Here is a 23,970-nt window from a genome sequence, read left to right as displayed (position 1 = left end):
TGGACAGGTGGGAGGAAGCTGAGTGCATTTTTCTGCTGATGTAACTGACCAGCAATGTTACATGGCAAGACTGTCTCCCTTTGTTTCCGAGGTTTCGCTGCAGTAGAATGGAATTTTAGCAGTGACACAAAGAGCTCTTTACTAGCCTGTTGCTTAATGCTTTTGATTGAGTGTTCATATAACAAGCTGCAATAATAACGTTCTGAATACCTTGTTCTCTCCTGCCCTACCATGAAGGGAAAAAAAATGTTCCAGGGCTATGATTTCATAGTTTAGCCCTCCTGATTTAATCTGTTTGCTGCAGGTGACCTGAGGCTGCGCCTGACATGTACCTATTTTATTAACATCAATACATGCAACAGTTGTAAGGCTGATCAGTGCTGCTATCCTATCTAATATTTCCTAATGGATGGCTAAGCCAGACCTAATATCTTGTCGTCCTAGTGTACCCTGTCAGCTGTCACAAGGGCGGGGGCAGGGGTGAAAGTAAATTAAAGGATTTACTGGGTACGCCGGAGTCCTGAGCAGGGGCATGGCCTCAACTGGAAGAGGTGGGGCCTTTAAATCACACCCGGAGCTACCAGCTGCAGAGGCGGCTGGGAGCCCCAGGGCTCAGGGGCGATTTAAAGGGCCCGGGTCTCTGGCCGCCGCTACCACAGCGGAGCTCCAGGCCCTTTAAATCGCCGACAGAGCCCTGCCACTGCTACCCCAGGGCTCCGGCGGCAGGGCTCAGGAGGTGATTTAAAGGGCCCTGGGCTCCAGCTGCTGCAGGGAGCCCTGGGCTCTTTAAATCGCCAGCCTGGGGAAGCCGGTCCGGTCCAGCTTACTTTCACCTCTGGGTGGGGGGCTTGCAGGAGAATAAAGGAAAATGACATGGGAACCCCTTTAAAAACCCTTTCTGTAAAGAAGGAAGGGCAGGATGTTATTAATATCAGTGGAGGCTCTTACCCTATCAGGAGGTCTAATCCAATAACCACAGTGACCTTCAGTTCAGGCACAACGTAAATGGCATGATTTGTGAGTGATTCCTTTGCCCTCCCTTTGGAACTCCAAATACCTATGCTCTTTAGGCTGTGACGTGACCAGGCCCTGCAAGCAATCTCTCTGTTTTGGGCAACATGGAACCTGTGGTCTTTTTTCCCCTTTAACATTTTGAAGACAATTCTGTTCACCAACTTTTCAGACAGAGTTCAAGTTATGAGTGTCGGTTCAGTCCCTGTATCCAGGGAAACGGCAACAGTCAAGGTATCCTGGGGGAAGGAGAGGTGGAACGCTTTTGGGGTGGAATTCAGTCCCCATGTATTTTTTGGGGGGGAGACTTCTCCCCCAAAGTTGCCATAGGGTGGTAGACTGGAAATCTCACCCAATTGTTTCAGAAGGCGGGGGTTGGGAACAACCTCACTTTCTTGTGCTTTTGGATGAGTGGAACACACCCCTCCCCCATACACGCACGCTTTGGAGGAGAGGGTGGTGGGGTACTGCATCACCCCCAGATTTTTTGAAGGGTGAAGAACCCCACGGTAAAACCCGAAGGAGGCAAGGGTCCTGTGGAAGAAATCGCAGGTGATGGTACAATTAAAGTCTGTATCCTACTTAGAGTGACCAGATGTCCTGATTTTATAGGGACGGTCCTGATTTTTGGGTCTTTTTCTTATATAGGCTCCTATTACCCCTCACCCCCTGTCCTGATTTTTCACATTTGCTGTCTGGTTGCCCTAATCCTACTGCATATGCACAAGAGGGGTGAGGGTGAATTCAGATGGCACAGGCAGCCTCAACTCCAGAGCTTCCTAACTTTTCAGCGCCTGCCTTTGCAACCTCAATGCTCCTTGCACGTGGCGCTTGTTTGTGCCTGGGCTAGTTACTAAAGACAGGTCGCCAGCCAGGCTGGGTGGCTAAAGCGGGCAAGCGAGTTGAACTACAGCTCCCAGAAGGCTTTGAAGGACGGCCTCGCGGAGGAGCCAATCAGAGCATCGCCGCTGGCGGGGCTGACCCTTAAAAGCCACGTGTCGGAAGCGCTTCGCTCTTTTCCTTGGCAGTCCCTGGCTGGGTGCGCCCGGGTAAGGCCCGGGGGCGTTTGCAATCCGTCGCCATCCTCTCTTCCCCCGGGGCGCCTGGGGGCTCTGCCCCCGGCCAGCTGACCTGGAGCGGCTCAGGTTTCCAGGGGGGCGGGCTGGGCTGTAATATTTTGTAGGGGTTGGAAATACAAAGGGTCCCGGCCTGGGCCTCCCCGCGGGATGGGGCTCGCTGCGGCTCCGGGCTGGATTCCCACCTGGCGCGGAGGGGGGAGGGGGAAGCGCTGATCCTAACAGGGGGTAGAGCCCTGCGTGGGTACGAAACATGTGTATCCGCATCCGAGCCGCAAAAGTGGCCTGTGGATTTGCAGGGCTCTGCTTACCCTGGCCGGGCTGCGGCTCTGAGGCACCCCCCTGAGTCCCTCCACCTGCCCTGGGCTGGGAGCCAGGGGGCTGCTCGGTCCCTCCCGCCCAGGACAGGTGGAGGGTCTGCACCACAATTTCCTCAACCTGCCCGCCTGGCTCTTACCGTCAGAGCCCTGCGCGGATATAAAGCGGATGCCCCCGGGGATTTGTAGGGCTCTACAGCTGGGAAAACTTCAAGGTCTGTTTAGCAATAAATCCAGAGAGGCTCTGTTGTGGGTGGGAGTGGGGCCATCGAGGAGAGAGCACCTCACTATGTGCCTTAAAGGGTCTCCTGTATTTGTTTCTTAATTTGTAATGAAAGCAGTATCTATATTTTTTTACTTTTATGAATGATGTGGCAAGCCCGGAGGTAGCACTCCCCTGGGGTCTAGCCCACTAGCTTGTGAAAGCGGCAGCTGATCAGCTAAACAGCCTGTTTGCAAAGGCCCGGCAGTGTGTGTGTGTGTTGGGGGGGGGTGGTTTTGTGCCCAGGAATGAAACGGTGCAGGAAGCTGTGTGGGGCTGTGTGTTTGTCCAGAAGCGCCTCTGGTGTTTGGCGGAGTGGAAAAGGGGGTGGTAGTGAGTAAGGTGTTTCACTAGGTGGGTGAGTTTTGCGCATGGCAATGATATAGGGCCCGATTCTGCACTCAGTGGCTTTACACTACTGTGAGATTCAACTGGCTTTAATGTGATGTGAGCAGAATTGGGGCCAATCCGCTTTGGCTAATGCCCAATTGTTAACTAGCTCTGATGCTTGGTAGTAAAGCCAGGAAGAGTTAAATGCTGCATTACTGATATGAAGGCCCCATGCCGGACTTAGGTCCCTGCAGTGTGGAGAGTGGGGGAAGCTGGTGTAGGGAGTGGTTAGGTTAGACAGGCTTGTCTGGAGACAGGTCTGCATTTTAGTCTTTCAGGGGAGAAGAAGAGGAGGGTCCATAAAATGGAGAAGCATAAATGCTAAAGCAGTTAAGAGGTGGAAGAGAGATTCCCCTTACCCCCATTAAAGCAAAATCTCTACTATTTCAGGTGTAGCAAAATCACTAAGCCTGTAACAGCATCTGCTTCCCAGACTTGTGCAGATCCTGCCCAGGGTGTGGGGTGATTTAAATCACCAAGTGGAAAGCCTCAATTTAAATAATTGATTTTAATAATCTTTTCCATTTGTATTTCAGTTAAATTTTTACAGAAAGGCACATTCTCATGGGTTGATATAACCATTAAAACAAGTTGATCTAAAACTAAATAGAGCCTTTACACTAGATTTGGTACATCTTTTTGCTACCTAGGAGGGTGCACTATAACTATACACCTGTATTTAAGCTATTATGTAGCTGTATATTCTTAAATTATCATTAATTTACATTTTTCATATGTTATCATTCACCATTTTCTATGGGTTATTTACTAGAGATCAATTTTTATCCTCTCTGATCCTGCCATTCCTTTCTTCCAGATCTCGCCTGGTATCTGTGCATGGGCTGGGACGGAGCCGAGATGCTGGAACCACTGAAGCATGAGCCTGGCATTGCTCACTTGCTTTCCCCGCAGGGTAAGTGGCTTGCTGTACACCCTTGTTCTGTTGAGTTTTTTAAAAGCTGCTGTGGGGGGGCTTCTCTTGGTCAGCAGGTAAGCTGAGCAGTATAGTTAAGGAAGCCAACAATGCTTAGCCATGCTTTGTTTGCCCTTTCCTCCCCCCCGGAAGCCCTCTGACGTTCCCACGGCCCTATCGAAGCTGCGTCTGTCTCTCTTGTGTAGCTGACGTGGTCAAAAAGGAGCCAAAAGTGACCTGTTTTCCTCGACGGTCGCTGTTCAGTTTGTTCCACTGTAACTGTCCAGCAACATTTCAGGAAAATACATGCGCTAGGAGTGTCTATGCACAGGCTTTGCCTGGCCCGGAGGTGTCTAGGGATGGGCGAGGGGCCTCTATCTAGATACACAGGACTGTTTATTTTCAGGTTTCCCTGTTGGGAAGGGGGTGGTTCTAGAGGCCCTTGGCATTCATAAAAGTTGTTTATAGATTCAGCCTGAAATGGTTGGCCCCATCCTCTGGAAGAGAAACTGCTGTTGAATGCCATGTGGTTATCAGGTGTGCTTTTTGAAAGGGGAGCAGAGAAGGATATTCTTTGCTTTGCTTCCTCTTAAGAGGCTGTTTCCTGTTCCAGTAGCACTTAGTGTCCATAAAACTGAGATTGTGGTGGGCTAATGGGCTGTTTGCTTTTTTTCCCCTCCCTCTTCAGGTGAGGAGCTGGTGCCCCTGTCCTGGAGATTGCCTGCTTCCACCCGCGGCGGAGTCCGGCAGGTGAGTGCGAGATGTTGCTCTGCTTATGGTACTGGTTATTGGCTGAGTAGGAGTGACCATCTGTTGCAGAGCAGCCAGGTCTGTGGGGGATTGAAGGCAAAATACTAAATGGGATGGAAACCACTTGCTGTGGTTTGCAACTAGCTGATGTTCTGGTGACCATTTCTCTGTCTCTCACCTTCAGGATAAAAGTTGGTGGTGTTATCCCCATTTTACAGATATGGAAACTGGCACAAACAGTGGCAGGAACTTGCCCAAGCTTGGCCAGCGGTGGGAGTAGAACCCAGGTCTCCTGAGTCGCGGTCCAGTGCTTTGTCCACTACCTTTGCCACGTTACCGATCCTCTAATCTCCCCATCCCTCCAGCAGCTGTAACGAGCCTCCCTGAATGAGTGCTGAGCATTTGGAGTGCATGTAAAACCAAGAGCTGTGGCTCCGTGAAATAGCCACAGGATCTCCAACTACATGCAAGAACAAGGAGGAGAGACTTTGGCAGCTAAGCCCTGTGTGCCGATGGCTGTCACTTGCCTCTCCTATAAGCTTTCACTTGCAGGGCATTGGCTTCTTTGATGTGGTGCTCTTGTTTAGAGGCCCTTAGTTGCATGAGTTCCTAGTTCTGTGGCATCTGCAGCCCTGTTCTTCACTGGCTGTAAGGATGGTGCAAATCTGTTTCCTAGGGCCTGTCTGGAGGCGCCCTTCAGAACCTTGAGCAGTTGCTGAGATCTCTCGCCTGCTGGATGGAATGAAGTAGGCACACAGCAGCTATCCTGCAAGGTGAGATTGACGACTCCATTAAGTGTAGCTTCCTTCACCTCCAGATCCCTTTCCCATCAGATCTGAACACCGATCTCATGGTCAAAAAAGGAGGCAAAGTAAAATGCAAGTTGGTCTCATTCTCTCTGCTAGAACAGTCCTGTACTGAGAGGGGCTGGCTTGGAACACAGCAACTGCTCTGCAAAGCACTGGGTGAAATGTAAATCTGTATAGTTTAAGGGGGGGTGGGGAGGGCTATAGGTAAATATCTTAAACTGCTCAATGCAACTTTCTTTTGGAGTGTGCTAATAAAGTAAGGCCAGAAGGGATCATTCCCCTCTTTGAATTTCAGAGGTGCAGGTGTTTTGGCTGTATTCCTGCTGATTTGGTGCATTCTTCTATACATAAAGGCCTGTGCACTTCTGATCTAATTCCAGTTCCATGTTTGCCTTTTGCAGGGATCTCTTGCTAAATGAAAGAGGCTGATGCTGCCAAGGGGAACTAATGGACTGGCCAGTCAGTCTTACCACCTAGCGGAACATGATCGTGTCTCCCAAGGGGCTGGAACTCCGGAAAGACCCATGGACGGGCAAAGTAAGCTTCCAAATAACTGAGCTAAAGAGCCATTGAGCTAGTAATTCTCATGATTGACATCCCTGACCAACACTCCAGGGTGACTAACTCAATGGAATCTGTCTGTTCTGCATCTGATTTGACTCTGAACTGGCATTAAAACATGACACACACCCCATATAGGAAATGGCAACAGCTTCAAAAACCTTGATCGTTAACTTGCCTCGTGGGGTTGCTGTCCCTGGGACTTGTGGCATCTTAAATGGCCTTAACTGTCACCATCTGAACAGTACAAGGACTTCTGATGCATCCGTAGACAGATTCCAGGTAGCAGTCTTGGGAGCCATAGGACAAATCCTCAGCTGATGTAAATCAGGTTAGCACTATTGACGTTCATGTAACTACGTTTCCACCAGCTGAGGATCTGGCCCCATATCTCAGGGAGTAGGACTGCTCTACTCAGAGCAGCTGGTGGCTGCTTTACAATGATCCGGAAGAGTCTTTTTACCAGCTATACTTAACTGAAGGGTGATTTCCCCTGACACGTGCTGAAGGCTCTGGCACTGGGGGAGGTGGTTTTTTTTCTCTCTGCAACCATAAGAGCTAGAAATGTCACTCTGTGACTAGCTTGGTTTCTGCAGAAACTGAGTCTAACTGGAAGTGCTGGTGCAATGTACAGCCACAGACAGAGCTCTGCTTAATTCTGCCTGGTCAGTGATGACTCCTTTTAAATGGTGACTGTTGGATGAATCCTGCGGATATGGGGCTGAGGCCAGGCACACATCGTTAACAGAACAGGTGGGCTCTGTTTAAAATCGCTACCTGGTGTAGATGGGTCTAGCAGTGAGTCAGGCTGCACGCTTCACTCCATAGCGACCTTTATTTTATTTTTATTTTCAGATCAAAGTGGAACAAAGAGCCAAGAAACTTGAGCTGGGACTGGACTGTCCCCTCCAACTTTCAGTCCCTCTTAAAAGCGACGTTTCTGCTTCCCAAAGAGAACGCTGCCCTGCATAGAAAATCTGTTCCTCCTCCCTTCTCTCTGTCTGCCTGTTTTTAGGCTGCAAGCTCCACAGGGCAGGGGCCCATCCCTTCTCTTGCATATGAAAATGTTCTAGCACTACTCTCCCATCATGGGAAATTGTAACACAAGGACTGTCCTTTCCAGAGTTTGCGTTCTTAGTAAAAACTCCCCTGTATAGGGAATCTGGAAATAAAACATCAGGAAATAATAAATGCAGCAGTCAAAGAAACTTTTGCCTCAGACTTTTCTGTTCATACTCTTAGTTGGTAATTAAATAAACTGACTGGCCTGTGGTCTGATTTCTGTTCTCAGCTCTGCTGCTGGGGTGAGCTAGACGTGTGGTTCCCAACCTTTTTGGCCTCTGGACCCATTTGTAAATGTTGTGACCCAGTAAATAGTCTGGGGGTGGAGGCCCTGGGGTGGTTTTGGTCAGATCCTGTCCCCCCCAGGGGGGTTGAGTCCTGCCTGGCACTCACCCCACACTGGCAGCTCCTGTGCTGTGGGGCTGGCTGGGTTTGGCTCTAGAGTGGAGTTGTGAGCTGGCTCTGGGGATTGCAGTACCACTCACTCAAACTTGGCCCACCTGGATTCCTGTTGTCATGACATCTGGCCAAAGGTGAGCAGCGCTGGGACCCCAGAGGTTGCACTGTATGGAGCTGGGAAGTGATCCCAGCCAGCCCTGTGGGACACCAGCTCCCACATGATCCTTTGAAACATTCTGGTGACCCAATTTTGGGTGCCAATCCATGGATTGAGAAACATGAGCCGGGAAAGTCACTATGCTTCTGTGCCTCAGTTTCTCAAGCTAAAATATTCCTCTTTTGTAAAGCACGGTGAGATATAATAAAGAAAAGGTCTATGTAAGCTAGGCATTGTGTAAGAGCTAGGCATTCCCAGATTAAAGAGTAATCTGAATAGTAGACAGTCGAGATAACTGCGTTAAGGTTTTTCTGACCTTGTAGTTGGCCATGGTGACCCTTACTTCAGTAGCAGGCACATTGAAATGAGAATGTGGGGAAGAAGGCAACCACCAATTGTCACACAGGGTGCTTTACTATTGCTATTGATTTCACATGCTCAGATACCCTGGTGATGGGCAGCAGAATAAAACCTTAGGATAAGATAATAGGGAGACAGGAAATTTTGTCCATCACCCCCCCCCTGCCCCCCGATCTTCATCCATGCTACACACCCACCCCAGTTGTGTATTCTGTTTGTAAAAGCCTGAACACAGGGGTGGGGGCCACTTACCACCTTTCCCAAGCCTGTCAGTGTGGGTGTGGGCTGCATTTCCCCCTCAACACCTAAACCGTGGGTGGGAAGGATTTCACACACTTCTCCCAAAGCGCATGAGGAGACACATTTTTCCTCCCCTCCCCTTGTTACAATCCTGGAGATGGGGTCACATGCCCCTTGCAGGAAGCCTGAGGCTGAGGTGGTTTCTTCCCTGAAAATACTGCTGAGGCAGTTTCCACCCTGAAAGAGTGGGTGGAATCTGCATTCCCTACCCAAGGAAGTCGGGAAAGGCTGCATTTCCCCCAGCCCCATACACATGGGTGCAGGAGCTGTGGTTCTCCCTCCCCTGAAAGCAGCATGGAGACCATGTTTGCCTCCCTTTGCTGACCCTGTGGTACTCAAAGTGAAGCCATGAATTTAGATGCCTAAATATGGATTTGGGAGCCTAGATTCAGGCATCCATTTGCTACAAAAAAAATCTCGGCCTAGAAATATCAAATGGGGACAAATTGGGTTGTGGCTAAAGAAGGGGGAATGGGCCTCCAGTGGGAGACTTGCGTTCACTTCCCATTTCTGCCCTGTCTCATTGGGTGGCCCCTGCTATCATCTCTACAAAATGGATAAAGATTTAACATTATTTATTAAGAATTAACTTTATTATTTCCTAGGCAGGTGCGTTGATTTATTGATGTCTGCGAAGTGCTTTGAGAGCCGCAGCTGGAGCGTGACGAAAGGAAAGGTTGATCTGTTGCATGAGAACTGCTGCCCGGGGAAACCTCCCGCCCCATGCTGTGCTTGAAGGATCTGCCTGTTGTCAGCCCTTTGCTCAGCCTTCCCTAGTTGCAAAGACCTTTGTAATAAAAGAACCGCTCCTGATGCTATCGGGTGATGGGAAACAGGTGTGGAGACAGAACAGCGTCTAATACAGATGCTCCATGAGGTGCTCCGCCCCCCGCCCCAGCTCCATCCTTCCCACTCCCAAGGAGCAGAAAGGGGAGAGCTGCAAACCAACATACAGGAAAGTAACCCTGTCTGTTCCCCTCCTTTGTACCCTGTCCCTTTCTGCAGTTAAACCTGGGGGACTGAGAGCATTTAACATGAATTCCTTACTGCCCATGCTGGGGCCAGCCTGTTTGGTTGGTGGGGAGTGGCTACAGAAGGCCTGCCCACTCAGCTGAGGGAGGGGCCACAGAAGAGCCCAGAACAAAACTGATTATGAACAACAGGGATGGGGGTGCAGGTCATAGGGTCAAATCAAGGATCCAGAGGGTGACACTGAGCAGAGATCCCCAGACAGTGCCCAGTGATCTGAGTAGGAGCCTAGAGTCAGTGGATGCTGCCCAGAGGATGGGTACATGAACAGACAAGGGACTAGAAAAAAAGCCCCACAGTCAAAGCGGACGCCCCCCCATCTAACTTGCTGGACTGATGGAGGGGTGCTTTGGCCAATGCCAGGAGGAGAGGGTGCCAGGCCAGCCCTGTAGGCTGAAATCCCTTATCCACAGATAAGCTACATCGGTAGCAGGGCAGATTTCCCCCACCCCCACCAAAGTGTCCCCACCCTGAGCGGGGGAGCGTAGTCTCCATGGCTCACTTTGTACATAGCTGCCTCTCCATTGCCACTGCCTGCGAGGGCGGCTCGTTAGCAGCATCGGAGATGTTTATGAGCCTGGAACACTTGTTCACGAGGAACATGCTGGAGAGCCCACAGCTCATATCAGATGGAAGCAACTTCTAGCACCCAGGCAGGGCCGGCTCTAGGATTTTTGCCGCCCCAAGCAAAAAAAATTTTGGCCGCCCCCCCCACCCCCAACCCTGCCCCAACTCCGCCCCTTCCGAACCCCTTCCCCAAATCCCTGGCCCCGCCTCCTCCCCCGGGGGTGCTGCATTTCCCCCCCTCCCCACGACCTCCCCCCCAGCTCACCTCCGCTCCGCCTGCTCCCCCAGGCGAGGGAGGGCGGAGAAGTGGAGCAGCGGTGCGTTCAGGGGAGCAGGCGGAGCGGAGGTGAGCTAGGGTGGGGGGGCGCAGGAAGTAACGGGGGGGGTAGAGGAACCGCTCGCTGCTCCAGCTCACCTCCGCTCCACCACCGCCGCCTCCCCCGAGCGCCCCGCCACTCGGCTTCTCCTCCCTCCCAGCCTTGCTGCACGAAACAGCTGTTTCGCGTGTGGCAAGCCTGGGAGGGAGGGGGGAGAAGCGGAGCGGCGGTGCCAGGGCCGGCTCCAGCATTTCTGTCGCCCCAAGCAAAAAAAAAAAAAAAAAAGCCGCGATCGGCGGCGGCAGTTCAGCGGCAGGTCCTTCGCTCCTAGAGGGAGTGAGGGACCTGCCGCCCCCGAATTGCTGCAGGTGCCGCCCCTCTCCCTTGGCCGCCCCAAGCACCTGCTTGTTAAGCTGGTGCCTGGAGCCGGCCCTGGGCAACGCCAGGGCTGGCTCTAGGGTTTTTGCCGCCCGAAGCAAAAAAAATGTTGGTGGCCCCCTCCCCCCTTTTTTTGGCTTTTACACATGTTTGCATATTGGGGAAATAATCGCAGAATATAATCACACATCAGCATGTTTAGTTGACTCTGTTGCTGCAAATTTCAGAGCGGAAAGTCCAAGGAAAATCTTTAGTTCCTCTTTGAGCTGAAATAAAACAGTGCAATTAGTCAAACTGATCTTGGGAGTTGCATGCAGGCTGATATGAACATCTGGTAAATCAAAACTCAGTGATCTTTCACTTGTTAAAGCACATGTGTCGCTTACTCTGAAGAAAAAAAAATAGGAAAAAGGCTCATAGAAAATTAAATTGCTCCAGAAAAAAAAAAATCCAACTCCCCCAAGGAACAGGAAGTGAGATACTTTATTACTATACATTGATCTGTCAATGCCACTCACGGAAAGTCTGAGCAATCAAGCTGCAGCAAACATATGATGGGTACAGATATCTAACCAATGTTGAAATTAGTGGAGTTGAAAAGTTCAGCAGCCAGTGGCTGCAGGGACGGCTGCCCCACACCTCTTTCTGCTGTCAGCATGTGAGAGGAGGCCAGGCTGGGAAACAAGGCTGAAATTGACCATGTGCCAAGAAGGAGAGTTGAGCAAGGAAAACCCACAGTAAGTTCAACCTTAAACTGCAAAGGAAAAAAAGGAAAAAGGCAGGGGGGGGGGGGAGAAGAGGAAGGCGAAGGGGTGGCTGACTGTGCTGCTGAGCTGGGAGAGAGAGAGAGAGTGTGTGTGTGTGTGTGTGTGTGTACACATTAGCCAGGTCCAGCCTCTGCTAGAGCCTGTCCTAAAGGGCCACCGGGGAAAGCTCTGGGGGAAGCGGATAGAAGCAAGGGCAGCCAGCAGCAGCCCGGCTCCATGGAAGGGAGCACATCAGCTGGGGAAGAGGAGAGCGGGGGTGGGGAAAGCGCCGCGCTCCCTTTGCAAGCTCCTAGCGGTTTCAGATCCTCCTTGTGCTCCAGTTCGCCCGGGGCAGGGGACAAAGCCCCGCAGCAGGATCCCGGAGCAGCCTCCTCCTCAGCCGGGTGGGGAAGAGTCAGTGGGAGATTAACAACGCGCGTGTCCGAGTCCGAGGCAGGAGGAGGCGACATCGCCTGGCCGCCACATGGTATTTACTGTCCACAGGCTGGAGCGCAGCCCTGGAGCCCGCAGCAGCTGGTCTCGGAGGAGCCGGACCTGGTGATCGAAGTTTCCGGCCGGCGGATCCGAGCCCACAAGTCAGTGCTGGCGGCCAAGTCCCCGGACATCCTGCGGGTGAAGGGGGTGAGCTACTGGGGAGTGCGCCTGCTCACGACATGGCCGGCATGGGCGACGTGCGCCACGACAACCTGGCCGAGGTGGTGAGCGGCACCCCCATGCTGCAGATGCCCTGCGGCCTGCACTGCGCGGCTGAGGCCATGCGGGCCCAGCTGCCTCCACAACTGCTACCATCTGCTGTGCCGCCCCTGGGAATGTGCTGCCCCAAGCAGGTGCTTGTTTTGCTGGTGCCTAGAGCCAGTCCTGGGCGGCGCGCTCAGGGGAGCAGGCGGAGGCGGAGTGGAGGCGAGCTGGGGCAGCGAGGGCACTTTTTGTCCATGCCACGGAGTCGGTGCCTACGATGGCCGGCGCCAGAATGCCACCCCTAGAAATGTGCTGCCCCAAGCACCTGCTTGTTTAGCTGGTGCCTAGAGCCGGCCCTGCACCCAGGACAGCCCTGGAGTAAGTTGGGTGCCACTCCTACAAACTTCCGTGGCGAATGCATCCACTTCAGCCTTAGGCCTGGTCGGCACTAGAAATGGTTGGCCACAGAGGGAAGATGCAGCATATATCGCAAAGCGATGCTTTTGCCAGCATACCTTATACCAGTTCCCTGAACAAAATAAACTATCCCAGCTGTGACGAAGTGGGGTTTTATTCATCTTGTTCTGTTGCATGAGAGTCTTACTGTTATACTAATACTGTGTGTACCTTAGTTTCCCTGTGGACTGCACGAATACTTAGGTGGTGGGAATTGGGTGTGTGATTTTGCTGAGGCCCTCAGGACCAGTGAGACTGCCCAGCTGTTTGCACCTATGTAACCTGAGTCCCTGGAGGGGAGATGTGACCAGGTGACACCTTTTGCCCGGGAAGCGAGACAAAGAGAAGGAGGAGGAGCATCAAGGGGGATATCGGAGGTCAGAGGTCTGTTATCTCTGTTCCCCTAAAAACCAACCCAGGGTCACACTTATATTAGTTTTATTACGATGCCGCTGTTGGGTCAGATCGAAAAGAGATGGAGCTTATTCATACACGCACACATTCACTGCATTCATACCCTCATGCACCCACACACTGACCCAGGCGGAGCGTTACCGGAGACAGCCTGGAGACCGAGAAGCCGAAGCGTGGTCGATCTGGGGTGTCCGCCTGCGCTCACCAATCCAGGCTGCTGAGTAGGGCAAGGAGCAGCTGCTGCTTGTGTGCATGGCTGCTTCCTTTTTCTGGAACTGGGCGGCGTCTGTCACAGACACGGAGTTTTCCTTCTGTGTCCATCACCGAGAAGCATTCCCAGACCAGTTCCTTGCATGCATTCCAGGTTCTTCTTCTCTTCTAGGGTTACCATACGTCCGGATTTTCCCGGACATGTCCGGCTTTTTGGGCCTCAAATCCCCATCCAGGAGGAAATCCCAAAAAGCCGGACATGTCCGGGAAAATAGGGAGGGGCCGGCGGTGCTCGGCCGGGGGCCAGGGCCGGGGCCGGTGGTGCGGGGCCGGGCGCCCCCAAGCCGGGTGGGAGACACCGGGGCCAGAGCCTCTTGGCCTGGGCCGGCCGGCCGGCCGCCAGAGGTAGCCGCTTGGCCGGGGGGGCCGGACTGGGCCGCGCCCTCCCGCCCCAGCCCCAGCTTACCTGCTGCCTGCCTGCTTCAGGCTTCCCGCAAATCAAATATTCGTGGGAAGCAGGGGAGGGGGAGGGGCAGGGGGGCGAAGCGTTCAGGGGAGGGGACGGAGTTGGGGCGGGGCCGGGGCCCGTGGAGTGTCCTCTTTTTGGACACTTAAACTATGGTAACCCTATCTTTACAGCACTTCGTGATTGCCTTCTCAGGGCAGATTATATCAGACACACCTGGCTCCTGTCTCTGGACTCCTTTTCCTTGCAGCTCCTCTCCGCCCAGTCCCACATACACTCCCTTGTTCACACTCCCTCGTTCACACTCTCTCTGAGGGATGGGATATTACAAAGCTTGGAAGTTCATACAAGTGGTAACTTGAAAAGGTTACAGATCTTGCAAAGGTTACAAAACTTAAAAGGCTATGCTAACAATAACTGAAGTTACAAAGTCTGCAAAAAAGGTTGCAGAACTTTTGATACAAGTTACAGATCTTACAATTGCATTTGAGTGGAGGCTTTACATAACAAGGTCAGGTAGCTGGAGGCTGGCAGTCTGCGTGGGGGGACTGGAAGAGGGGGAATCCAGGGCATCTGGCCTAGGATTCCCAAGATGGACTTGGCTGAAAGTCACTGATGTCTGTAATAGCAAGCTCTGTTCCATGCTGTGTTCCTGTCGACTAATAAACCTTCTGTTTTACCGGCTGGTTGAGAGTCACGTCTGACTGCGGAATTGGGGTGCAGGCCCCTCTGGCTTCCCCAGGAGCCCCGCTTGTGCGGACTCACTGCGGAAAGTGCACGGTGTGGAAAGGGATGCTGACTGCTCCAAGGTCAGACCCAGGAAGGTCAAAGCTGTAAGCTTCTCAGAGAGAGGCTCCCCCAGAGACCTGACTGGCTTCGTAGGGAGTAGTTCCAGAGCATCGCCCAGTGACTCTCTGACACCAGCAAAAGTGCCATTTTGTCAGTATAACTGTGTCGACGTTGTGGCTTTTACTGGTATAAAAATGTCATTAAAAAAAAAAAATCACATCCCAACCAACATTGCTATAGTGGCAACAGTCTTAAGTGCAGACGCGGCCTTACTCGCTATGGGTCTGAGGGGGATTTGAAGCAATGACTCTTCTAGTGCCTTAGGAAGTCACTAAATTTGTTTGGTCACCTTGGGGTTTAGTGGTAGCCACAAAGCACTGTGTGTGGATTCCCTCCGAGCTCAAAGTCAAAGCCCCCCTGAGCCAAGCCCCTGAGTCGGGCTGGCAGTTTCATAGCCAACAAATGCAAGAGAGCGACATGACGAATATCAGGTTGAACTGCCTTTGACTGCCCTAATTTCTGCACCTGGGTGAAATATCTCCTCTCCTCATCCTCCCTTCAAACGAAACAAAGGGCCAGATGATGAAGCATGTGAGCGATGGGGACAAGGCATTCCTCCAGCTATGGAACGAACTTCCAGAGGGGATCAGGCGCCCCCAGCTTCTGACCATTTGTAGGAACTGCTGCAAAACCTTCCTCTTTGAGAAAGCCTTTCCACCAAAACAACCCCTTCGATTCCCAGCCCCTTGCCGTCCCCCATCACCTTCTGCCAGGCCCCCTCAAAAATCCAACCTTGCCTCAAGCAGGGTGCAGAGCAAGAGACTAGTAACTGCACTATTACTATTTTTTTTAATGTGGAAGACTCAGATTCTAGGGGGATGGTGAGCAGGATAAAACCCTAAAATTAGATAGATAGATTAGATTAGATAGATGGGTATATGGGGATAGATAGATAGATAGATAGATAGATTTAGATTAGATAGATGGGTGTATGGGGGTAGATAGATAGATGATAGATAGATTAGCTGGGTGTATGGGGATAGATAGATAGATAGATAGATAGATAGATAGATAGATAGATAGATAGATAGATAGATAGATAGATGGGTGTATGGGGATAGTTAGATAAATTAGATAGATGGGTGTATGGGGGTAGATAGATACATAGATAGATTATAGATAGATTAGATAGGTGTATGGGGATAGATAGATGGGTATGGGGGTAGATAGATTAGCTAGATGGGTGTATGGGGATAGATTTAGATAGATGGGTGTATGGGGATAGATAGATTTAGATTAGATAGATGGATGTATGGAGATGGATAGATTAGATTAGATTAGATAGATGGGTATGGGGGTAGATAGATGGGTGTATGGAGATAGATTTAGATAGATGGGTGTATGGGGATAGATAGATTTAGATCAGATAGATGGGTGTATGGGGGTTGATAGAGACATAGATAGATAGATAGATGATAGATAGATTAGATAGGTGTATGGGGATGGCTAGATTAGATTAGATAGATGGGTATGGGGGTAGATAGATGGGTGTATGGAGATAGATTTAGATAGATGGGTGTATGGGGATAGATAGATAGATTAGATAGATGGGTGTATGGGGGTAGATAGATAGATTATAGATAGATTAGATAGGTGTATGGGGATAGATAGATTAGATAGATGGGTATGGGGGTAGATAGATTAGATAGATGGGTGTATGGGGATAGATAGATTTAGATTAGATAGATGGGTTTATGTGGGTTGATAGATACATAGATAGATGATAGATAGATTAGATAGGTGTATGGGGATAGATAGATTAGATTAGATATTTTCAAATGCTCAGCACCCACCCAGTCAGAGGCCAGTCTTTCAAAAGATACCTGGCTCAGATCTGTAAAGTTATTTAAGCATCGACCTCCCATTGATTTCAGCGAATTCCTCAGGGCATAGGGTGCTCAGCACTTTTGAAAACCCGGAGAGCATTGTGGAGAGCAGAGCCAAAGTGCAGACATTTCAATTAGTTCACATCCTTGTTCCACCGTCCCACTTTTTTCCTTTCCTTTCCTGACTCTGACTCCTGTCATTTAGCCCAGGAAGATGTTTTATTACCCAGACCCATGGGGTGGAGGGGACAGATTGTTTGCTGATAACAAAGGAGGCCTCCATGCCTTCTCCCCCCCAGGGAGGCAATGAGCGAGCTGCTATTGTTTGCAGAGTCTTCAGAACTCTTTTATCTGGAGACAATTGAATCAGTTCATTTGGTTCATTCTTTGCTTTGCTCCCTGTGTTTGGATTTTCTTCACAGATAATCTCTTTCCTAATTAAGTCAAGGACCCTGTGTGCACTAGGAAAATTCCCTCTTCGTGGGTCTCTCTATCCCTTCTGATCCATCCTGGGGGCAAACAATGGAGCTGCTTGGATAGACAGGGCCAAGCTGTCACATTCATGGAGAGATCCTCCAGGGATTGAGTTTGTTTGCATGGACTAGAGGCCAAACTGTTTTCAACCTCTGTGGAGAATGAAGCCAGAGGCTGAACCTGATGATGCCCCTTTGACTTAAACGGAGCCAGGATGGCATGTGGTGTATTGAGAACTGTGCTGAAATGACAAGCTATCCCTTAAATTCGAAGGGCCTTTCTGCTCCTGCTTGCAGGTTAGGGGGCTCTGAGGGTAGCCTGGGATCTGCATCAAAGCAGTGTGGAGCAAAGTGGGGTGAGTTGTGCCTCGCTGCCTTAGGGGGCAGCTTGCTGTGTCGCTCTGTATTTGGCTGTGGTGTGTTAGATTTCTGGAGTCTTTGCAATAAGTGTTACACTGCAACCTTCCAGGAAGAGCATTTATGGTTTGATCTCCCAAGCTAGCGCCTAAAAACAGCAGCACAGATGTGGCTGGAATACAGATCCAGGTGCTCGGGTGGGATTGTGCTTGGGACGGCTGGCCTGTGTCAGACACGTTGTCTGACTCGATGATTCCAATGGTCCCTTCTGGCCTTGGAATCTAGGAATCTATGAAACTTAATCACCATCCCATGTAGACTAGCTCTGAGCAGCTCCCTGTCTATACTTCAGTTCCCCCCATTGCGGCTAGCAATGGAGTTGCACTGGTGATAGCAACGGGGGAAATGTTAAGGGGGCAGGGGGAAAACCTATTGAAGACACAGCCGGGAGCCAGTACAGACTGAAACAATAGAAATGAGTCATGCAAACCTCACTACCAATCCCAACCGACCATTAACATTCCACTGCTGGTCTTCCTGCCGGATAATGATCTCTCAAACTGGGCTCCACGGGGCACTTGCTGGGGGTCTGTGGAGAGCTGGTTAGGCACATGGTCATGGTTCTTCCATTATTGAATACCAGGAAACCAAGCTCTTTCCTAACATTACTTTCCCCTGTAAGTAATTGCTGTAGTTGCCACATGGACTGTCAGTGCTTGTGAATGGGAGTGGAGATGGTCTCTATTCAAATGCAGATCAAGGAGTGTTCTTTCAGTTCATTTGGATAATTGAGACACTGTGGAACTGACTAGCCCAAGAGGTAAAGAAACACCCCAATAAGAACACCTCTATCTACAGTGTCCAAGGTGACATTAGGGGATTGGTTCTGCTTTGAGCAGGGGGTTGGACTAGATGACCTCCTGAGGTCTCTTCCAACCCTGAGATTCTATGATTAGGCTGGACAAAACATTGCAGACGGTACATAAACCCTCATGTTTCATGGCATAAACCAACCACTACCTGGCTGTGGTCAGGAAGAAACTTCTCCTGTGGGTATAACTGTCCACAGTGGAGTTTCTTGCACCTCCCTTTGAAGCAGCGGGTGCTGGACACTGTCAGAGACAGGACACTGGGTTAGATGGACCCCAGGTCTGATCTGGTCTGGCAACTGCTACATTCCTAGAATTGCATCTCCCCCACCTCCCCTGGGAGCTTGACAGTAATCTGATACAGAGGCGTTTTCTGTTTATTGTCTGGGGGTGGGGGTAGATGATAGGGACTGAGGCTGGGAAAGGGAATGAGGGAGTGTCTCTCTCCCCATAGCAGAACTTTGCTCCCAGAGGGGACTCCAGGAGGGTGGGGTGAGAGGAGGTAAATGGGATGAGGGTGGAGACCTCTGGTTAAATTCTCTCTCCTTTGTCTCTCTCCCCTGTCATTCAAGGCCATAATCTGGGTTTGTAACCTCCTCCAGGCCAATTCACCCAAGGCTTCCTCTGGGGAATCTGCATCTTAATTCAAAGGCTGCTCCAATCCCCCCAAGCCCCAGTCCTTCTGCCCCTCCTGGGAATGGAGCCGGTGCCACCCCCTCCAGTCTCTCACTTGAATGGCAACTGGCACTACCAGTTCCGGATCATCCTACTGGGGGACTCCACCGTGGGCAAATCCTCCCTGCTGAGGCGCTACGCGGAGGGGTCCTTCATCCCGGCTCCCTGCCCCACCGTGGGCGTGGAATTCTACAGCAAGATGATGGAGCTGCCTCCGGGCATCAAGGTGAAGCTGCAGCTTTGGGACACGGCCGGCCAGGAGAGATTCAGGTGAGGAGGGACCAGAGACCCAGCTCGCCCCATTTCACACCACGCACCCAGCGCACTGCAGCTACATTACCCTGCGGGCTCAGACACTCCCACCCAGAGTCACATTCCCCCCCTCCAGTCACTCACGCACACACACCCAGGGTTATAATTGTCCTGGCATTGGCACAGCCCTGAGATAAGAACCTTAGAAATCCCTGAGACGGCCCCTACCCATATACCACAGAGATCCAGTCTGCAGAGACCAGATCCCTTCAGAGAGTGAGAGTCACACAGAGAACCATCCATCTCCCCTGCCTGCCCACCCCCCAAGACTGGACACACGTACCCATAACTGGGGACCCAGCTCACCAGCCCCAGACCGGTTTCCTTCACCCCAACACACAGCTCATCCCTGATCTGGTGCTTTCTCTTTCCTGCACCCAATAGCCCGAGCAAGGGTTTTGTTTTGTTTTTAAAAAAGGTTTTTGTTTCCAGTTTTCTTTTCTTTATAGCTTTGTCAATGTCATGCTGTAGCATGATCATGCACATGATGAAGTCATCCAGTCACGCTTGTGTGTTTGCACTGAGAGGCCCGGGTGGGAGGGGTTGCATTGCAATAGGAGAACTTGGGTGGGTTTTTTTATACCTAGGGTCAATTTCAGCTATTTATTTGGCTGCCAGTAACCCCCCACTCATTTTTTACTGGGAACCTGGCTTTCTAATGGAGAAAGAGCAGTGGGAAGGAGAGTGGATGAACTTTACAGCGCAGGGGAATCTTGGAGTCTAGAAGGCAGGGTTTGCTATTGTTGCGATCTGTGTGTGGGGGAGTGGATGGTTTTGTTCAGTGAGTCCTGCAGGCTGGAGAAACAATTCCTCTGTGTGTGAAAAAGGATCCAATCAGCTGAGAGGCTTGTTTATTGGGGGGTTTGAGAGCAGAGCGGCTGAAGATGGCATAACTAGTTATGGGCCTGGCCTGGCAGATCCACGCAGGTGAATGGCTCTTCCCGCTGAAAACAGTCCCACTGAAATCAGCTCTCCTTTGGGGAGCCACAGCTGCAGTTTATATCAGTTATAACGGTGCTATGTGCTGCGGTTTCTGGTCATGGGGGGACGCTGGCTCTAAGGAGTGAATGAGCAACTAGCTCTGAACTCCAGCTATGCTCTCCACACCCCATGGTGCACACGCTCCATGGAGCACACCAATGCAGCACAAAACAACTGGCGGAGGCCCTAGGTTAGGGGCCTATTTAGGTGCCTAACTACCCTGGGCCAGAGGCCTTGAAAACCCTCACTCTTCAAGCACTCCCATAACACAGTGAGGGGTGTGGTTTTAAAATCTAGAGCATGCCTCCCTAGCCCCGCCTCTAAGGTCTACATGAGCTGCGCTTGACTTGGATCCAAGTGTGGGGCGCAAAGGTGGTTTTATGCCAGCTCTGCAGCTCCCTAATCCAGGAGCCAGTCAGGCGGTGATTCGGCTCTTGGCACAATTTAGAGATGTTTCAGGGCTGCTCTAAATTATACCAGCCAGGGACCACAGGCACTGCAACCAGGGCCTCCTTTTCCTGGCCATGCTGAGGACTGGGCTGGGCAGGGCAGTGATACAGAGCTACTACATCAGTCTTGCATAACCCAGGGATTCCTCTTGTGCAAGGAGACTCCTCACCCACATAGCCAGTGATGTTGGCTTCTTGGCCCCTTTGCTGTATCATAGGAGAGAAGCCAAGCCATAAGGCCAGTCTTTGATAGCTCTGCTCCCAGAAAAAAAAAATCTTAACATAGGTCCTTAAAGATGGATGAAATAGTGGGGATCTGCCCTTATTTGTCTTTGTATGATGTCTGAAGAAAGCCTGAAACATTTCTTTCCTGCTTGAGTTTTACATTAGAAGTGTCAGGACCCTCATGTCTTGTCTTCTCTGGTTCTGCCGAAGGGCTCCGTGGAGCACCAGAAAGGTGGACTAGGAGGTTTCTCAGCCCTTAACTCAAGGGATGAGGGCATTTAATCTTTAACAAAAAGTGTTTTTCTCTTCAGTGTGTGCAATGCATTTGAGTCAAATAGATGTTAATAATAAAAAGAGTTTCAAGAAGTTTGACTAAAAATCACTTCCCTGATTAATTCATCAGGTTTTATTTCTTTGCCATCTCTGGGGCCCAGATCCTTAAAGGTATTTAGGTGCCTAACTCCTATTGAAATAAATGGGAATTAGGTACCCAAATACCTCTGAGATGCAGGCCTGGGGCCACAGTTTGGTCTCTAGTTGTCCATAGACTCTTCCAGAAAAATAAAAAAGAGGCAAGACCTGAATTCTAATGTAAAAGATAAACGGGGTGGGGATGGGGAACCTCTCCCAAACCTAATGTTTATATCATCAATCAGCAAAGAAGGGCAGGGCCCCAGCTGTGTGGGGGATTCAAGGTGACACATGGCCCAAAGTGAGTAAAAGCCAGTGGGGCCTTAGAAGACCAGCCCTAGTTCCTGGATGGCATTTGCAGGTGAGAAGCAAAGTTAAAAGCTCACTGAATTGTTACGTTTGTGTTCCCAGATGCATCACCAGGTCTTTCTATCGGAACGCCGTGGGAGTGCTGCTGGTGTTCGACATGACCAACCGTAAGTCCTTCGAGCACATCATTGAGTGGTACCATGAAGTGGCCAGCATCCAGATTATGGAGAAGATCATCTTCCTCCTGATTGGCCACAAAAGTGACTTGAAGTCAGACTGCAAAGTCTCCACTGAAGAGGCAGAGGGGCTGGCAGCCTCCCTGGGCATCGGCTTCATTGAAACGTCTGCCAAAAGCAACACCAATGTGGACTTGGCCTTCGAGACCTTGACCAACACCATCTATGAGGCTCTGAAGAACAAGGAGATCGATCTGCAGGAAGGCTGGGATGGGGTGAAGGTGATTCACAAGAGAACCTGCAACCCCCAGAAGAAGAAGCGAAAACCGCAAGAAAAATGCCAATGCTAACCCAGAAGTTAGGGACTAGGACCTGGCATAGGGGATGGAATTGGTGGAGGAGGGATTGGATGAGCCGATTCAGAAATAAATTAGGGATGGGCCTGAGATGCAAAGTTGGAGGTCAGGGGGAGGGGAGTTCAGTTTGTCTCTAGGGAAAATAAAAACCTCCAGGACTTGCTTTCACCCATTGTAGATGAATTCCATCGGAATAGTAAAAAGTGCACTACTGCCCCCTTTAGGTGGAGAACAGGGAATCCAGGACCAGTGACGCAACACTGACTAGCTGCTAGAGGCTTTCCCTTGGTTCTTAGCAGGGGAAATCCCTTTTAATACACTGCAGCACTGGCTCTAAAACTTTTTAATGTTTTTTTTAAACTGAATTTTAGGACTAAGAAAATCTTTAGGAATCTAGGAGTGCAGCTATTAAAACATACATGTGCATGCATCAAATACACCGAACAATTGAGCCAGTCAATGGGGCCTTGAGCCTTAGTAGGGTCCCCAGAGTGGTACTGCATTACAAGGGATCAAATCCCAAAATCCCTGCTTTATTGAAGCATCCCAGAGACTTCAGCGTTACAAAGAAACCTCCATGGCCTGATTTTGGGTGCCTAAGGACCACGGTGAGTGGAAGAATTCTCAGGACATGAAGAAGCCGATGAGATGTTTCCAGAGGGTGGAATTCAGTTGCAGTGCTCAGTGCAGAGGGGTGAGATTCACCCCTTTGCAAAGGGCCAGTCTCATGCTTAGGCACCCATTTAATGAATTCATTAATGGTAGAATAAATTGCTCAGTTTCTAGTGTAACCCTATGCTATTTGGTCTAGACTGAGGAGGCTTTAAAAGTACATTATTAGTATTCCACCAAGATCAGGGCCCCATTCTACCATGTGCTATACCAACATATAGTAAGAGACAGTCCCTGCCCAAAGGGGCTTGCAATTTAAATAGTTAAAGGGGCAAGAGGGGAAACTGAGGCACGGAGCAGGGACGTGACTGGTCCAAGCTCATAGGCAGAGCTGGGAATAGAAACTATGTCTCCTGACTGTCTCACAGCTGTCCTGTCCAGTTGGCCACACACCCTCGGTGATCATGCTCCTATGCTCAGTCTTATGGCTTGACTGCATTTGAAAACTTAAAAACCGTGATGGTAAACTCCCAGGGATAGATTCCCCCGTCCCGTATCCCTCTACGCTGCCATAGATTTCAATGGCATAGCCTGGATCTAAACAAGAGTGACATTACGGTACCATCTTGCATCTAGCTAGAAAAATCCCAGTTCTGTTCCTCCCTAGCCAGGCATACTGCATCTGTCGCAAATCAAGCAGGTATTAAACTTCCTAGCTGAAATCCTGGCCCATGGGAAAACTCCCGCTGACTATGTAGCGCCAGGATTAAACCCCAGTGTATTTACAGGTGTCTATTATTACTGTTTGTGGGTGTGAAGCTGTGCTACATACGGACTAGTGCAACCCTGCTACTCACATGTCTCCAGCGTGTATGGATTCTTCATTACAAATAAATCGTTTCCTTTGTATGATTTGGTGCTTCCGTCAAGATTGGGGGTTAGGAAGGGAGAAAGCTGTGCCAGATTATACAGCATAAGGCCTTCTGCTGATGCTCTGCACTTCTGTTGCTCCATTTTACCGGAGGATCTTAAAACCGTCAACAGTTTTTAACTAATGAGGCCTCCTGTGAAGGGTGGAAACATTACGTTCATTTTATACCCACGAAAGCTTATGCCCAAATAAATCTGTTAGGCCTGGTCCACACTAATCCCCCACTTCGAACTAAGATACGCAACTTCAGCTACGTTAATAACGTAGCTGAAGTCAAAGTACCTTAGTTCGAACTTACCGCGGGTCCAGACGCGGCAGGCAGGCTCCCCCGTCGACTCCGTACTCCTCTCGCGAAGCAGGAGTACCGGCATCGACGGCGAGCACTTCCGGGATCGATCCGGGATCAATTGATTGCGTCTAGACAAGACACGATAAATCGATCCCAGAAGATTGATTGCTTACCGCCGGACCGAGAGGTAAGTATAGACGTACCTTTAGTCTTTAAGGTGC

The 23,970-nt window shown here is 50.5% G+C and overlaps 1 protein-coding gene, 1 long non-coding RNA gene and 3 other non-coding genes across 5 annotated transcripts; all 5 read left to right on the top strand.

Moving 5' to 3' along the window:
- The first annotated feature begins 2,011 nt into the window (after window positions 1-2,011).
- On the top strand, window positions 2,012-7,297 carry LOC135893813 (uncharacterized). The gene is made up of 6 exons (XR_010562340.1): window positions 2,012-2,060; window positions 3,874-3,969; window positions 4,658-4,719; window positions 5,396-5,492; window positions 5,930-6,065; window positions 6,945-7,297. It is a non-coding gene; the product is annotated as an uncharacterized LOC135893813 (long non-coding RNA).
- Window positions 4,136-4,279, top strand: LOC135893952 (small nucleolar RNA SNORA16B/SNORA16A family). The gene has a single exon (XR_010562346.1). It is a non-coding gene; the product is annotated as a small nucleolar RNA SNORA16B/SNORA16A family (small nucleolar RNA).
- LOC135893953 (small nucleolar RNA SNORA44) lies at window positions 5,127-5,259 on the top strand. The gene has a single exon (XR_010562347.1). It is a non-coding gene; the product is annotated as a small nucleolar RNA SNORA44 (small nucleolar RNA).
- LOC135893959 (small nucleolar RNA SNORD99) lies at window positions 6,751-6,822 on the top strand. Its single transcript, XR_010562353.1, has one exon. It is a non-coding gene; the product is annotated as a small nucleolar RNA SNORD99 (small nucleolar RNA).
- An 11,423-nt stretch (window positions 7,298-18,720) lies between the features above and the next one.
- Window positions 18,721-21,911, top strand: RAB42 (RAB42, member RAS oncogene family). The gene is made up of 2 exons (XM_065421829.1): window positions 18,721-18,968; window positions 21,488-21,911. The coding sequence occupies exons 1-2, from the start codon at window positions 18,721-18,723 to the stop codon at window positions 21,909-21,911; spliced, it is 672 nt and encodes a 223-aa protein (XP_065277901.1).
- Window positions 21,912-23,970: the final 2,059 nt, after the last annotated feature.

The sequence above is a fragment of the Emys orbicularis genome, chromosome 23 (genome assembly GCF_028017835.1).
Source record: "Emys orbicularis isolate rEmyOrb1 chromosome 23, rEmyOrb1.hap1, whole genome shotgun sequence".
In the NCBI taxonomy this organism is placed as follows: domain Eukaryota; kingdom Metazoa; phylum Chordata; order Testudines; family Emydidae; genus Emys; species Emys orbicularis.
The sequence above is the reverse complement of the archived record's forward strand: the minus strand, read 5'-3'. Positions and strand labels throughout refer to the sequence as shown.